General features: G+C 42.7%; 2 protein-coding genes across 2 annotated transcripts; one reads left to right on the top strand and one right to left on the bottom strand.

The window, feature by feature from the left end:
* LOC139216042 (transmembrane protein 74) lies at positions 1-819 on the bottom strand. Its single transcript, XM_070847094.1, has one exon. It carries the CDS (start codon positions 817-819, stop codon positions 1-3), a length of 819 nt encoding a protein of 272 aa, XP_070703195.1.
* A 13,236-nt stretch (positions 820-14,055) lies between these two features.
* On the top strand, positions 14,056-16,418 carry trhrb (thyrotropin-releasing hormone receptor b). Its single transcript, XM_070846715.1, has 2 exons — positions 14,056-14,838; positions 15,993-16,418. The coding sequence occupies exons 1-2, from the start codon at positions 14,056-14,058 to the stop codon at positions 16,416-16,418; spliced, it is 1,209 nt and encodes a 402-aa protein (XP_070702816.1).
* Positions 16,419-16,974: the final 556 nt, after the last annotated feature.

Here is a 16,974-nt window from a genome sequence, read left to right as displayed (position 1 = left end):
TCAGCTGAGCACTTCTAAATCCTCATCAGCCACTGACAAATGTGAGCAGGATTCCCGAGTCGGGCTGCAGCCTCCTCTCAGATTGATCGAGCCGTACAACTTTGCCGCGTGTTTGGAATAGGCAAAGGCTTTCCTCCTCATCATCTCGCCTTTCCACATGGAGATCATGAGCAGGGTGGAGAGCAGCACGCCCCCGAGGGTGAGCAGGCACAGTCCCGCTATGACACACCGGTCCAGATGGGCCCCCACCCTGGCTTTCTCCCTCTCCAGCCGCTCCATCTCCCGGGCGGACACGCTGTCCGGGTCCACCCGGACGTCCCTGGGGACAGTGTAGGATATGGCGACCAAAGAGATGCCGGTCACCAGGCAGGTCACAGCGATGATGAAGCCGTAATCCACAGACTTGCCTGAGCCGTCAGAGGAGAGGTCGTCGTCGGACAGCAAGTAAAGTTCCGGGATGTCCTCTTCCTCCTCCACCACCACCACCTCCTCTTCCTCCTCCTCCTCCTCCTCCTCGTAGAGTTCACTTGAGGAGCTCTGGCTCAGTGTGCAGGTTTGTGGACTTGTCCCTATCAGCTGGACATCCTCCTCCTCCTCCTCTTCATCACCTCGGTGCTTGCAGGTGAAGGATGTTTCTGTTTCCTCCTCCGGCCGCGCAGCCCCCCGGCTCTCTGTCCGTGGTGCTGAAGCCTCTCCCCCGCAGGGCTGAAGTGGATTTCCGCCCTTACAGCTGATGTCGTTGACACTTTGCTTATTCAGAACCAGGGAGGTGTCTGTGGGATCGGGCTGAGCAAAGTGAAACAGTTCCAGATCAGCCATTTGAACATGGGCTGGGTTTCCCGTTTGGTCAAGCCCATGCGTCCGCCTCTGACGGTAAAACACACAAACAAAGACAGAAATAAAAAGATGTTTAAACTACCTGAAATGACTTTGACTTCTTTTTTCTTTTTTCTTTTTTTGTTGCATGCTTTGTCGCTGCAAGCCAGTTCATGTCTGTGGAGGATCTGCGCAAGCAAATTTTACACGCATCTCTCTTGGGTGCACCGGCAAGCATTTTAAAGTACAGCCAAGCAAGTCTGGACTGAATTCCCTTGAAAATATACAGTGCCGTGACACCATCCATACTGCTCTGCAACTCTTTATCTTTTGCCTTTTCCGGCTTCTGCAAGCTCTCACGTCGCTGTTGTAAAACACACACTAATAAAATCTAATTCCGCCTTAATGTGTTTCAATAATCGGAACAAAATGCGGTTTGCTGAGTACCTCTGTCCCCGTCTGTGGCTGCTCGCATCCCCGGCTGCGTCTGCTCCCTGGTCAATTAGAGGGAAAGCTTTGGCAGACCCCTCCCACGGACTGAGCTCCGGCAGACCGCCTCATAAAGCTTATTACCAGCCAACTTCAGTGCTCCCCGGCACATGCACACTAATCAGATGAGAGACAGGAGGCGGCAGGCTGCACTGTGGGCAAGTGAGTAAAGATATTTCAAATTATGGTTCCACCTTCTCATATGACAGCCTGCATACAGGGGTTATGAGCAGCAACTAATGGTTTGATTAATGGTTATTAAATGCTTCATAGACCACACATGAGAAATCTATTGTCCAGCCATTTAATAGTGAAGTCCTGGTTTTCTCACTTTATGATAAACCATTAATACTGCAGTTCAATGCAAATAAGTTATCAGGGTAATAAACCACACTTGTTAATAACATCATTAACACAGAGTCACTTTCTAATAAGCCACCAGCAAATGTGATTGGGTAATTTGCATTCAGCCTGGAAGAGGTGAGCAGCTCTGTGCTTACTGGACCTAGTGGTGCTAACCCAATATGCTGATGATCAACAGGTATAATGTTTAACACATTTAGAGCGTTAACCGTTAACATCTGCTGCTTAGACCTAAACACAAAGTGCAGCTGAGACTGATGAGGATGCCACTAATCCGGTAGGTATTTGTAATAAATTTAAATTCTGGACAAAATGAAACTTCTGACCTGATGATGGCGCCAGATGAAAAGTCAGACGATCAATAAAGTTATTATAATTCATCCTAAGGGGGGGGGGGGGGGGGCGTGGATGTCTGAACCAAGTTCCACGACAAAGTTCACACAAAACAACAAATGCCAACCTCATGGTGGCACCAGAGGGATCACCAAAGTCTGTAGGATTCATCCTCTGGGAACCATGAAACAAGGTGCTAAATATTGTGGCACTCCATCTCATAGTTGCTGATATTTTTCAGGTGGGTTCAGTGTGGCGGAGCACGTGTAGCACATACGCTGCCAGTGTGGCCAATATAATAATAACATAATAACTCTAAGGGCTTTTACGATAAATCTCTGAATCTTGGAAATGTCAGTAAATAGTTAATACATTGATTTTGTTCCAGGTGCCCTGCAGTGCTTCTGCAGGAGGTCAGAGGTCAGAGGTCAGAGGTCCATTGAAAAGATTTATGAATAATGAACTAAAGTCCTAAAAAAACAAAGTGAGTGTTCTGCTGTAGGAGGAAAAATACCAGAGTTTTTTCGCAACCTGGAAACCAAAAAATGTTCCTAATGTTTGCGTCATATATCCGATCAATGAATTACCAGTAAACCATTTACTAACCACTAATGAAGTCCCTTTTAAAGCAAAAACAGGCATTAGCTGATTTTGTGAGAGTGCGGTAATGTGATTTATGCTTTATTGATTACTTAAGAGAAAGTATGTTTTCAGGCATATACCCTCCTCAGGGAGCTCAGGGGTCAGCTGGAGAACAGGAGCCCTGCAGCCGAGGCAGCAAGTCAAGGCAACAAACACCCAACGCCACCCTCCCCACCGTACTGTTTTTTTAATCTGTTTATTTATTCAGTGAAATGTTCAATTCTATATTCTGTAAATTTTATTTAACGACATCAAGGTCTAAATGCAGTTTCAAAGCCCCTCTCGCAGTGCCTGTAAGGTGCTGCTTCCATCGTCCATTTTTCTGAAACTCCAACAGTTCGAAAACAGTTTGTCCGACAGCCTGTCATCGAATAAACAGCAATGTAGCAGCAACTGAGTTAAAACTGTCATGATTTTATTCTGACAGTAAAAATTTGTGTGCGACCGTAAAATAGCGTGAAATGTTGTTTGGTGTGAGGCCAGAGCGATAGCCTGTCAACCACAAACCTCCCAACTCTTCAGCACCACGGGCAGGGCTGGCATAAACTGAACTGACAAATCCAAGGAGAGTGTGTATTTTTGGAGCAATGAGCATTTGTTTCTGAGATACTGGACATTTTTCAGACTGCCGGTGTTTCGGAATAACACACCAGTGGAACAACGGGCCAAACCCCGCCAAAAAAAAAAAAACATTCTGGTGACAAATACAAAATCTTGTCTTTCAATTCAATTCAACATTTTGGAAAATACACTTATTCACTTTCTTGCCAAAAGATAGACGAGAAGAGTGATGCCACTCTTATGTCTCTACAATAATGTGAAGCTAGTTACAGCTAGCAGCTTGTTAGCTTAGCTTAGCATGAAGACTGGAAACAGCTAACCTGGCTACGTTTAAAACTCTCTAATTAACATATTGTGAATTTAATCAGTAATAAAAACTGGTGTTGATGTTTGTTACCACTGGACAGAGCCAAGCTAGCTGTTTCCCCTGTTTGAAGTCTTAATGCTAAGCTAAGCTAATCAGCTGATATTTCACATTTCACAAAATACTCAAAGACAACATGCAATAATTATGCCCACATCCCTCCAATTTCCCAGAAAAAAATAAATACAGGTCTCAATAGAAGCTATATTTCCAAAAAGAAAGGATCTTAATAGAAAACAGGCTCATTAATCAACGGAGCATCTTCTGAGAACGGATTAACATTATTATTGCTATAATATCCATTCAAACATTATTACTGCGACAAAGAAACACATTTAAGTCCAGAAAAAGGGATTCTCCTCCTTTGCAACTCATTTTCCTGACTGGCCCATTTTCTAAGGAGCACCATGCAGCCAGAAGAAAACTCCACTTTGATATTCAATCAAAACCATGTCAAATCCTATACAGTCAGCGCTGAGGGAATTGCTAATATCTCCAAACTGACAGCTTTTCAGGAACTAACAAAAACATCCACCTCACCATCACGTCATGCATTCAAAAATTTAACAGAGGGGTAAGATATACATCAAAAAACTTAATTTTTCCCGACATGAGAGCCATGATATGCAGAAATATGGATATTCGGCTCCCTGAACCCCTTATGGAAATCCTCCTTCTTGCACTGAGAGGTCTCCTCTGTCTCTGCAGAGCGCTGGAGCATATGTAGGCTATAGGCTGCCAACGGTTATGATTAAAAGACGCTTCAGTGCTTCACCATTCAAGGTCATTTCTTCTGTTTACTAAGATCAACCACTCTGATGCCTGTAGGTATTCAATACTGTACGCTGTGCTCGCTGTACATTTAGTGGCCGGGGCCCTTTCAGGAGGGGGAGAAGACAGTGAAGGCAACACGCCTCAGGGCGGCTTTAACATTTCTGACAGAGAAAAAAGGAGTGTGGCATCTTTAAAGCATATATTTTTCACGGCTGCACATCACAGCGTAGACGTATAGTCCCGCTGTGGATCCAGCAGAGACAGACAAGCTGGGAATGGCCATAAAATGTGACACTTTAAAACGTGTGCTGGCGTTGGCTTCCTTCTCTTGGTGGGGCGTTCGATTGCTTGATTGTGTAAATTAATGATTTTCTATTTTGCCTTTGAAGTCAGTCTGGTGTTTGAAATCACACTTTTTTCTAACAGGACCACACAGTTCTCCACGTCAGCGAGAACTTTCAAAAATGACCTCTGTCTCACCCACCTCTCACATGTGCAAACACTAAAAGATTAATAGCTTTTCATATTTTCAAGTCAAAGCTTGAGCACCACAAATAAACCTTGAGTAAGAAAACCAAAAAAGGAAAAAATTAATCTTATTGACAAATTTCAGTGTCACTACAGAAAATACTCTCAATGGACAAAAGTATGTAGACACCCCTGTTCACATATATATATATATATGTAAGCTTTTGGTTGTCAGCGACTTTTATGATTTGGTCAAGGATGGAGAAATAGTCTGAACGCCACATTATGCTCTCGTGAACATTCTTTGGCACCATGTAATGTTTGGTGCACAAATTGTTCTTCAGACAAACGCAGGGAAAAATATATATATGGCATATAGAGAGAAAACACTGAAAAGAATAATCAGCATGTTGATGAAGTATATGATGCATTTTAGTTCCAGTTTAGGGACATTTTCTATAGCACACAATAACATGTTAGTGTTCAGAGGCTGAGCTGAGGCTGTTATAGCAGCATCTGAATGTCCATGGTTTGGAATGAGATGGTCAACACACACATAAATGTAATGCTACCTGCGTCCACATACTTGTGGTCAGTGGCAGTCTCATCCAGTCCCCACAGTGCTGCCTTTATTGTCACTGCTGGACCAGGTGAGCAGAGAAATTGCTCAGAGCAGTTTTCTCCAGCTGGTTGATAGAGTCCAGGATTCACACTTCTTCACCTCCTTTTCCACAGTCTCTGATTCATAGAAAAGTCCTTTTCAGCCCGGTGATTGAAGGTGACGACCAACAGCTCCACGCACGCATGTCGTCTCTCTAGACAGTGGAGGAGATGTGGTCGTACTGATGTGGGCGATAACAATGGATTGATACGCTGCTCCAGGCAATGCTTGTCTTACACAATCCAAGCTTTTCTCTTTGTTTGCTATACAGTACATCAGCCCACAGTTTATCCGTTGTTTACAGAATGACTGACTTATAGTGCTGAGCTTTGTACAGTGTGTGCTGCACTTTGTAGTTGTGTGTTTTAGGGCAAACCGTCAAGAGTGTAGTGCAACACAGAGAGTGAATCTACTGAAGATGCTGCTGACTGGAAGTGTTGAAATAGTAAAGATGTAATGTGTGCATGTATTTCAAAAATATTAATTCAAGCTATTGATCAAATGACCAGCTGAAAACAATGCATCAGGGTGTACATGTCAAATCTAATCTTTGTTGAGTGATAAAAGCATCCAATAAGAAAGCATGTGAGATCATCCTAAGAGGCACTATAATAATTTGCCGATCGTAATCTGTTGTAATATTCTGCAATAATTTACTTTTTGTCCTAATTAGCATTCATAAGCAGTATTTTTAAAAAAAACAGATGATTTATCACAAACAAATATTTAAAGTGGAGGCAGCTGTACAAACAGATAATGAAAAACTATATTAATAAGTATACTCTGCTGATAGCAGAAGCAATAAAATCATTTTCAAATCAATATTTTAATGGCAAATTATTTATTTCTGGTACAAAGCAGCGCGATAAGCAGGATAATGTATGGCGAGCATTATCCCCGACTTATCAAATGTTTGTACACTACTTGTAAATGCTAAACGGGAGCCTTGAAGTGTTCCTGATGAAATGAAATACTAGTGAAATACTGACCAATAATACAAACCTGCTGCAGCATTAATGCCACTAGCAGTCTGTGACAGTCTGTTATGCATAACCATGACCGTACCATGTCAGAGAGAGTCAAGCGTACTTTCATGACCCACACACACACACACACACACACACACACACACACACACACACAGAGGGGCCTGAGGCTGCCGCTGTCTTCAGTCCAGTGTTAAATGTGGCACGCAACATGGTCCACATGTCAAACTGCAGCTGGAGATTGAGGACAAATCCCATATAAGATGTACGTTTGATCATACTTTAATAATTATGCATTAACAGAAATCAATTCTCAATGCATTAATATTCATACAGCCCGCTGTAGTTACCTGACTTAAAAGAACTGCCGTCAGTGCCCGTGAGCAAAGCAGCACAGTTATTCAGCTGGAGCCTCTCAGCCGCTGACGGCACAGTTTGTTTGGTCGTGACGTGCTCTTCAGGGATGTGAGTTTTTAGCCTAATCTCCCCCTGCAACCACACCCCCCAGGCAATAAACACAAAAAGGGAAAACTCATGTGTCTAACCACAACTTTAAGTGCAGCGCCGCGCTGAGAGAAGTAATGAGACGAGGGCCTGCAAATATCCTCCCCATCAAACCACCGCACTGTTCCCATGAGACATTTCTCCAGTAACACCACTGCTCTGTTGTTTATGATCAGGAGTGATATGTCATTTCCTCCAGGGAGGCTCCCAACCGGAGGGCCCGTTTTATTTGTGCCATCCGGCAAAGTGTGGCATTTACCCTGACGGATCGGCTGTGAAGCAAGAGCATGAGTATGCTAAGAATAGCTGATGGGAAGGCAGCAGCAGCAGCAGCAGAGACAAAGACGCTGGCTCAAGGTTAGACCGGGACACAGCGAAAAAGTCAGACCGCCTTTCAGTGAGGACGTCTTTGATTGAACGGAGCACAAACACACATAAACACACATATGCCTGCTGGGTGGTTTGTGCCCCGTGGTCACCAACCAGAGGCAGGATGCTTAAGAGCTGAGTCAAACTGCAATGCTAAGCTGAGCTGAATAGTCAGATTTCTCCCTCTCTGGTGTCACACAGCACAAATTAAAGGATATTCTGGATGAGAGTCAAACAGGAAGATCATAAAAAAAACCCCACAGATATCAAACAAGCAATTGCTCTGACAGAAGGAGAGCAGTTAAAACACAGGCAACAGTGCACAAGAGGAGCCTGGAGGTCCTTCCTCTGCTCCCCACGTCGATCATAATCCATCTCCATCTCTGTCCACAAACAAACAATCACTGGACACATTCCTGATCACATTCCTGTGTTTTGGGGAGCAACTTAACTGAACATTCAGCTGCAGTCACTCAATCAAAATCAGTCTGAGGAAGGCAGTTTTGTTTCAGCTTCCACAGGAGGAACGTGGCCAAATTGTGTGTGTGTGTGTGTGTGTGTGTGTGTGTTTCTTGCGCCAGATTGTCTAAACAGTTGCTGCATCATATTTCTTCAGTTTTTCTTTGCTTGCAGTTTTGTAGGAATCAGACAAATCCTGTTTCAAAAGTGTTGGTATCAGCTTACAATGAGTTATGATGATGAATGTGAACCTTGTCAAATATGAAAAACGGACACACTCAACACTTTAACATCAGCCACAACCTGTGAGTAAGCTCTAAGGTTTAAGCTGAAAGGTATTTACACTGTGATCAACGTGCTGTGCTGTCTTGAGAACTTTATAAATGATAACTTATACATTCAATATGACAATATAAGAATCAGAATTAGTTTTATTGCCCTGTAAGTTTTCACAGCACAAGGATTTAGCTTCACTATATTGGTGCATAATCAAGAAACATAAATACAAAATATAAAATAGAGATATTCACAAAATATAAGAAGAAATATAATAATAAAAATGCACTTGATATCTATGCTGGATGAAGCAATAAGAGGTGCCCCTGCAATCAATAGTCCTATATTGTCCGATTCTGCATGTCTGACTGTAAAGTGTTGCAGAAATCTAAAATATTTACAGACAGACAGACACTTGAGGTTCTCCACATATATTCTAATCCACTAACAACAGCAACAATTTGTTACCACCCTCACAGGTCAAAGCATTTCAAATCCTGTTTCAATTTGAAGAAAAATAACATTTCTAAATACTCAAATCCAGCTGTCCACAGCCACGTCTTTCCTTCACTCTATCCCTGCGACATCACGTCCTAACAACAAACAACAACGAATGCAATAAAAAACGTAATAGTGGAAACAGTGAGTATAAAAGAGTAAAAGAGTCATGATAAACACATCCAAATGCAAATTTGAAACCCATTTAAGGGAGCACTTTCCACTTTTAAAATCTTAGTTTGAATTTTTATGAAGAAAGCATGTCACACATGCACCTTCACACCCACATACCTCCACACAGTCACACCTGGAAGCTGCCCCAAACAGACTCACCCTCCTGCTGTTGTTACCAGCTTCCCTGATGTTTATGCAGCAACCATTGCTGTGTGTGTGTGTGTGTGTGTGTGTGTGTGTGTGCGTGGAACAGGTGGTGGGCGGTGAGGAAGACAGAGAGCTGACTTACAAGCAGGAGTGATGCTTTCTGTCGGTGGAGGTTATGGACTGGACCCCACAGCGTGCTTACCATTAATTGAAGGAGGTCAGGGTCGGAGCAGCAGGCATCTTGTTTATGACCAACCTTGAGTCATGGGTCTGTTGTGTGTATGTGTGTGAGTGTGTGTGAGTGTGTGTGAGTGTGTGTGTGTGTGAGACGTTGACAGCCATATGGGTCTCAGTTGACTCGAACTGATTTCCTTTAAAATGACCTGCCACCCACTCAGTAAATCACAGCCAAGGGTCACTTTACATTTTTAAAGTACTGTTGTGCTGCTGGAGAGTTATCATGCATAGTGGTATACGTCTGGAGGGAATGTAAAAGCAATCTTTTTTTCAATAAATACTTATTTTTTGATTTATATACAATATGGGAGCGAGCTTATGTGTTCAATTGCTGTGCACAGTGAGCAACAGCAGCATAACTCAAAGGAATTGACGTATTTTACGGTTTATAGCTCTTTGGTAAGAGATACAGATGCACTGATATATATATATATATACATATACACACACACACACACACACTTACAGTGTATATATATATATATATATATATATATATATATACACACACACACACATATATATGGTGCAAAATGTCATCAGGCTCAGTCCATCCATATTCATGAGGCACCTGCAGAGGATATCATAATCTTTCCTCTCCTGTTATGTTTTTATGACCTAAGCAGTAGTTATGCTGAATGTTAGTGAACCGCAGCAGAAGAGAAGAGGGCGCTGACTGTTCCTGTTGTTGTCAGAGGTAATGGTCTGTGGGCCCAGACCTCGTCAAGTCCTCCAGCTCTGGAGTCACACGTGTTCCCACACTGTTGTCCTCAGGTTGAAGCCAAGCAGAGCTTAATCTGTTACATTTATGCAGATTTGTCTCCTCTGCTTTTTTCGCCTCTGTTTCTAAATATAAACCTGCCTGGAACAAAGTTATACACCATCAGTTCTCCTGCACTTCCCTGAGCAGAATTTTAAAGATTATGAGGAGTAGTTGTGTGTCTTCTGTGTCTCTGGATGGGCTTCGTCTACCCTGAGGAATTACCCCCGGTGATGTCACAGTGATGTTATTTGGGTTATTTCAGCTTTCACTAACAAAGGCCACGCCAGTAAAGTCGTCGATTTCGAAGGGTTTATCAAATAGTGAGGAAGTAGAGCTGAGTTGAAGTAGGTAGGATGGATGGAGGATCAGGGGGAGGGATGAGGGATGAAGGGTGAGGGATGAGGGTGAAGGGACGATGGGACGAAGGGATGAGGGTAGAATAAGGGAAAGAATTCAGTTTGTGATCTGATGGACAGAATATGTAGATGAATCATGTCGGCTGGCAACACGAAGACGGGAAGGAATCGGGGTGTTGAGACTTTGGGTGGGGGAGCCGTCTCCTTTACCATCTGGTAGATAAGATCCCCAGTGGTTCCTAAATTCAGAGGGGAGAGAGAGAGAGAGAGAGAGAGGGAGAGAGAGAGAGAGAGAGAGAGTGGGTTTGGGTGGGAGGGATGTGAAAACTGAGTTGAAGGGGGGAGAAACAGAAATGGTGCGGAGATGAGGAGGGACTGGGTCTTTGTTCCTGAACCTAGTTAGAAAACTTCACATATTGGTGGCCTTATTTTGTTTGACAGACTTATTAAAAACAAACTGTATAACAAACTTGTGGAGGTCAGTTTGAGAGACCAAGCAGAAAGCTTCTAATGAGACACGACCAAGTCGTATGAACTCTGGGAGACGTGGGATCAAGGTTTTTGGGAGCTTGACTCAAAGTGACTGAACATAAAAACTGATATATCGCTCTGCTGCATCGAGTCTGGCCATAGATCTTTTTTCATCTGTCTCTTAAAATTTCTACAGTATTATGGAAGTGCAACACTAATTCACTGGAACATCCCTTTAAGATTATTGTTTGATTGCTTCATAGTGGTGGAAAGCTGTACTTGGACACAATATTAAGATTCTTGTACGTTACTTGAGTAAATACATTTTCTGTTACCTTAAACATCTACATTATCTGCAAACTGAGCTCTTACTTTGAAAAACATATCAAAGGTTTATAAAATATGGTGCATTTTTCAGTGCACAAATTCTGCTTATTACATGATTTAATTATTACCATTGTTGTTGTTGTTGTTGTTGTTGTTGTTGGCCGACGACACATCTTGATGCCCATTTACCCCATTTGTGGGTAATCAGGTGAGTAATTTAGCTTATTATCTCATTTCTCGTCGCCTCTATGCTGCTTTCTGTCAAAATAAGTGGACAAAGGTTGTTAAAATATACATTTAGTGACTGAGGTAATAGAAGTATTCTCAGGTTCCCCTCAGTCTCAGTTCGGTACTGATCAGGTATGTCCTTTGGGTGGCAGTAAAACTCTTTCACTTATTGTCATCATGTGATTTTGCTTCTTTCTGCCACTGCTGCCGTGATTTGAATGATGCAATCAAGCAAAGGATTTTAAAACAGGAACTGTATATGACGGCACTATTGAACTGCATATGTAATCCAATGATAATGAGTGTCTGACATTGAATATGTAAACAGTGTAACTCATTTACAAAGAGCCTGGTTACAGCTGCTCTGAGGACAAGACAGAAGCTTTTCACTCTATATATTGTAAGCAAGTGATAAAAGGCTGAAAGTCTCATTTTGTGACATTTTTCAGCCAGTTGGCACAAATATGGCTTCTTAAATCCATAGTTAACTTTCCAATTAGTATTGACTTCCACTCTAAAATAAGGACAGTAGACTCTGAATCAGAATCAAATTAGAAAAAAAAATATATATATAATTTATAGCCGCTAGCAGAGGAACAAAACTGGATGCAACAAGCTGAGCTAAAACTGACTCTTCCTTCTTGGGAGACAATACAAGGGGTGTCACTATTATGTAATTCCCTGTCGTCCCCGTCCACCTGTTGCTCGGATGGACGGTTGGCAACTTCAGAGCTCGCAGCACAATCCCGAGAATAAAGTGAGTGTTGGCGTGATCATCGCCATTCTCAGCTCAGGTCCTGGAGAATGTGCGCAGTTGGTGTGGAGGAGAGTTTCCCACCTCCACAGTGTTATGCAGAGAACAGGCAACGGCAGAATCCCATGTTGTTGGACAGCACGGCGGTTAATACAGGTCACTGCATATCTGTCTTTTTGTGCTTTTCATGTTGGCTTTACTTTAATGAATTGGTTTATTTTCCAGCTTCAAGACCTCATGTTTTAAAATATACTGTATCAGCTTAATAAACAGTGAAGCACAGCGTGAAATAAGTTGACTAATTGTACAGCTTAGCAGGCGGTGTTGACAGTGACGTGCTAAAACTCTAATTTGCACATTAATTAATCAAAAATGTCAGTACAGTGTCTGAAAGTGTGAACTATAGGCTCACATTTTGGCTGCAGCTGGTACTGACACTATGTTGCTGTGAGTGTGTGAGGAAGTTATTACAGTAAAAATGAAGCTCAGCAAAAGTTCAAACAGGTAGTCTGTCAAAATCCTCCGCCTGACCCTCATGAGCCAATCATCTCATAGCTGTCAAAGTTTAAAGCTGTCGCTGTCTCTCTCTCTCTCTCTCTCTCTCCCTCTCTATGCCATATTTTATATATACGTGCCATTTTGATGGGCGTTAACCACCACAGACTTTAACAGATATATATCTCTGTTGCATATTTGTCAATAAATCTTCATGATCGCTCTTCAACCCTGCAAATATTATAAAGACGGGTGTCAGATCTGATGGTGAAAAGTGGACAGAAGGTGTAACAGCATATAAGACTGAGAGTTTCCATAGGAGACACTTTGGACATGAAGAGGTCAATAACTTACAAATGGTTGATATTTTAAAAGCTGATTCCAGCCCTCTTTTGAGGCTACCTACGTCTTAAAGTCGGTAATGATCAACTTCGATAATAATGATTCAGCATTTCTCCGGCAGGATGTCATATTTTCTAGGAAACTACTCACATCATATGGACTTTTCTTTTTAGTGTCAAAATTCCTGAATGTTGTGAGTCTTGGTGAACTTCAACTCATGACCTCAGCAATTCTAAAACAGTGACTAATAAGGCCACGATCTTCAGTGCAAGTGGAATAAAAAAAAAACCATTAAGAGCTGTGATATGGATACTGTGCTCAGACTAGTCAGCATCTCAGATGATGCCAATCTTTGTTTGTGCATTCTACTCCATCATCTTCCAATAAATATCCACTTTTAATTTAGATTACAAATGAGAAACTGCCAAGAACTTCAGCTAAAAGCATGAAAATGTTGAGGAGCTCCATCTTACAGAGACTGCAGCTCCATAATGCAGCCTACTTTATCAGAGTGGCAGCCTGTTGAGCTGAGCTGGTCCGCAGAGGTGGGACTGCCCTGCAAAAACACACAGATCTTACTGTCTGAATTCTGATTTAAGGGTCAAATTGATTTGAAGAAGGACAGTGACAGAATAAGAGGCACCTTCAAGCACGCCTGCGCATTTAAAACATCTTTCTAGACAGCAGTCACATTGATCTCAGCAGCCCTCTGGGAGTGATCGAATAACACTATCAGAATAACAGAAAGGCACAAATATGTTGTTACATTTTGGCGCTTGAGCAGCTTTTGCTGATGGGGGAGGTCTGCTGTGGAAAATGTAATGATGGGCTAATCCCCTCGCATGCGTAAACGGGGCTGGTGCCAAGAGCGAAGCTCAAAACCAAACCGCCATCTGTCTGAGAGACACAGTTTGTTCAGACCAGAACACGGCGACGCATCGCTTTTTACGCACGACACGACGGCGGAATCACACCAGAGTCCGAGCAGCTCTTTGTCACATTGTGATGGTTTAATGTGCAGCTCTCGACCGGGTGCCATTTTGAGCTTTCTGAGATCGATCTAAACTTTTTCGGCATCCGCAGAGTTGATTTATCTCTTTCTTCTGTCGCGCGTAAAAACCTGTTTGGCGCGTCAGGAAGCAACACACCCGCCGCAAAGTCCAGTTTTTTCCTCTGATAATTGAGCCAAAACCACCAGATGGAAAACTTAACCATAGCTCCAGAGATGAACCACACTCTGGGGGTTTGGACGGACTACAGTGTCCAGTACAAAGTGATAAGTAGTTTACTGCTTTTCCTGATTTGCGCTTTAGGAATCGTTGGCAACGTTATGGTGATCCTGGTGGTGCTCACCACCAAACACATGCGGACTCCAACCAACTGCTACCTGGTGAGTCTGGCTGTGGCTGATCTGATGGTGCTGACAGCGGCGGGTTTGCCGTCCATCACGGACAGCATCTTTGGATCTTGGGTGTTTGGCCACTACGGGTGCCTCAGCATCACCTACTTTCAGTATCTCGGGATCAACGCCTCCTCTTGCTCCATAACAGCGTTCACCATAGAGAGATACATCGCCATCTGCCACCCGATTAAAGCCCAGTTTCTGTGCACCCTGTCCAGAGCAAAAAAGATCATTTTGTTCGTTTGGGCTTTCACCTCTCTTTACTGTGTCATGTGGTTCTACCTGTCAGACATCCAGGAGCTGGTGTACGACAACATCACCATCATCACCTGCGGCTACAGAGTCTCCAGGAAGTTTTATTTACCCATTTACTTCTTTGACTTCGGCATCTTTTTCGTGCTGCCGCTGCTGCTCTCTGCGGTCTTGTACGGACTCATCGCGAGGATCCTCTTCCTCAACCCGCTGCCCTCAGACCCCAAAGAGAAGAAGAAGAACGGACAGAACAATCACACCGTTAACAAGAGAACCAGCTGCAAAAACTCCCGTCACTCCAGCTCCACCGCGACCTCCCGCAGACAGGTGGGTGGGAGAGGATGTTTAACAGCTGCAGCAGTGCTACTAGTTAGTGCACGTTAAGACTTTACATACACAACTTAAATTAAAATACATGATGCATTATTATAAAATAATGGTAAATAAAACACACGACATTAGCTCCACTTCCTCCAACTACAACAGTAAAATGCTGTTTTACGCATCACTAGTCACAGGTAGAAGACTTTACTTTGCATACTTTCACACGACTGTTGTTTGTATCATAATGTGTATTGCCTCATCAGCTTTAAGTAAAGCATCTGAAAATTTTTTAATAAGAAAATACCATATTTTATAGATTAAAAAAAGACGAGTAAAACACAGCAATTCAACAAAAATGCTTCTAAAATGAAGAAAATGATTGAAAAAATGTAATTTGTATTAAAACAACTGTGCAGAAGGCATGTTTAATGTTTGAAGGTTGCTGATACAGGACAGTACTAAATGGCTTGAGATGAACAGCTGTTGCATTGCACCTCATTACACATTCGCCACATTAACATAAAATCCTCTTCATACTTATCTTCCAGGAAAAACGTTGTTAGAAAGCTTTAATTTCTGGGAAGGAAAAAAAACATGTTTAACAGGATTTAGGGGGTGATTTGTCCACATTACAGAAAAACTTAAGAATGAATGAATAAATGAACAAATATATGCATGAATGCTGAAACTTATGATGATTTTCGTTAAAGATTTATCTGGCGATTATTATCTTCCTTAATCAATTAACTGTTTGTCCATAAAAAACTATATAAAAATAGAAAATGTTCACATTTAAGAAGCTACAACGAGCCAATTTTTGAAAATGACTAACTTAATGATTAATTTCTGCTTAATTGCTGCTTAATTGCTGCTGATTAATTCATTCCTTTAACTGACTGAATTGTTTTCCATAAATATTTGATCTCTTTTTTCTAGTTCAGGCGAATAGATTTTTTAATAACTGTTACAAATGGGAAAAAAATGACATTTCTTGGATGTCCATGAACTCAAAATCATAAAGAGAAAGAACTGAATATGTTAAATGTGCAGCTGCATATCTGTTATTCTAATTTACCTTTTAGCAGCTCAACAGTATTGGTTGGACGCTTTCTTGCAGCATCTGCAGCTCTCACATTTCTCTCTGTGGCCCTCTACAGGTGACCAAGATGCTGGCGGTGGTGGTGATCCTGTTCGCCACGCTCTGGATGCCGTACCGCACTCTGGTGGTGGTCAACTCCTGCCTGGACCAGGCCTACCTGGACAGCTGGTTCCTGCTTTTCTGCCGGATCTGCATCTACCTCAACAGCGCCATCAACCCGGTCATCTACAACGCCATGTCGCAGAAGTTTCGCGCCGCTTTCCGCAAGATTTGCCTCTGTGGGAGGAAAGGCTCTGACAAACCCAACACCTACAGCGTGGCCCTCACCTACAGCGCAGTCAAGGACACGTCGATGGTGGAGAGCACAGATCACTTCACAACAGAGCTGGAGGATCTCACTGTCACAGACGAACTGATGTCTGACCAGAAAATGATGTTCTCAGACCCCTGTGTGTATGGGAAGGTGAATTTCAGTGACGCTTGAGGTTTGTTTGAAGCCATATAGACGATTCTGAGAGTCAATGGAGGATTTACATTTGCAAATGTTGCTTAATGGAGTCTGTTAAGTGGGAATCTTGAGTGCCTGCTGACCTTTTCGAAGCCAGTCTGCTGTAGCCAGAGATGTAAACACAGATTACAGCTGATGCGTAATGACAAACACGCCAACTTCGCCAAGAACAATCCTGGACATTACAGAGCAGCAAACATCGACAGATAACCACTCTCTGATCACATGGCTGTTATCTTGGACCAGCCCACATAACATGCGTTTGAGTTAACAAAACATGAATGTGATCAAAAACACCATCCCCACTTCAAATAGCTGGTGCTGTGGCACGATCGAGAGCAGCACGGATTCATTTCCGATCAGTAAAGCTGCACAGGGCAGCGTGGCACACTGACGGCTCAAAAGGCAGCAAGAGGTAACTGTCTAGGACATAATGTGAACTCCAGTACCCAGAAATCCTGCAACCTGAGGGTGAGTGGTGCCCTTGACATATTCTTGTTTACCAAGACAGCCGATCAGATGTGCTTTAATA

This window comes from Pempheris klunzingeri, chromosome 16 (assembly GCF_042242105.1).
Source record: "Pempheris klunzingeri isolate RE-2024b chromosome 16, fPemKlu1.hap1, whole genome shotgun sequence".
NCBI lineage: Eukaryota > Metazoa > Chordata > Actinopteri > Acropomatiformes > Pempheridae > Pempheris > Pempheris klunzingeri.
This window is presented reverse-complemented; position numbering and strand designations above follow the sequence as displayed.

Bases quoted from the DNA above. Each gene is read 5' to 3' on its own strand.
- trhrb (XM_070846715.1), top strand. From the start codon at position 14,056: ATGGAAAACTTAACCATAGCTCCAGAGATGAACCACACTCTGGGGGTT. The intron at 14,839-15,992 runs GTGGGTGGGAGA...GGCCCTCTACAG, and splicing joins CCGCGACCTCCCGCAGACAG to GTGACCAAGATGCTGGCGGT.
- LOC139216042 (XM_070847094.1), bottom strand. From the start codon at position 819: ATGGCTGATCTGGAACTGTTTCACTTTGCTCAGCCCGATCCCACAGAC.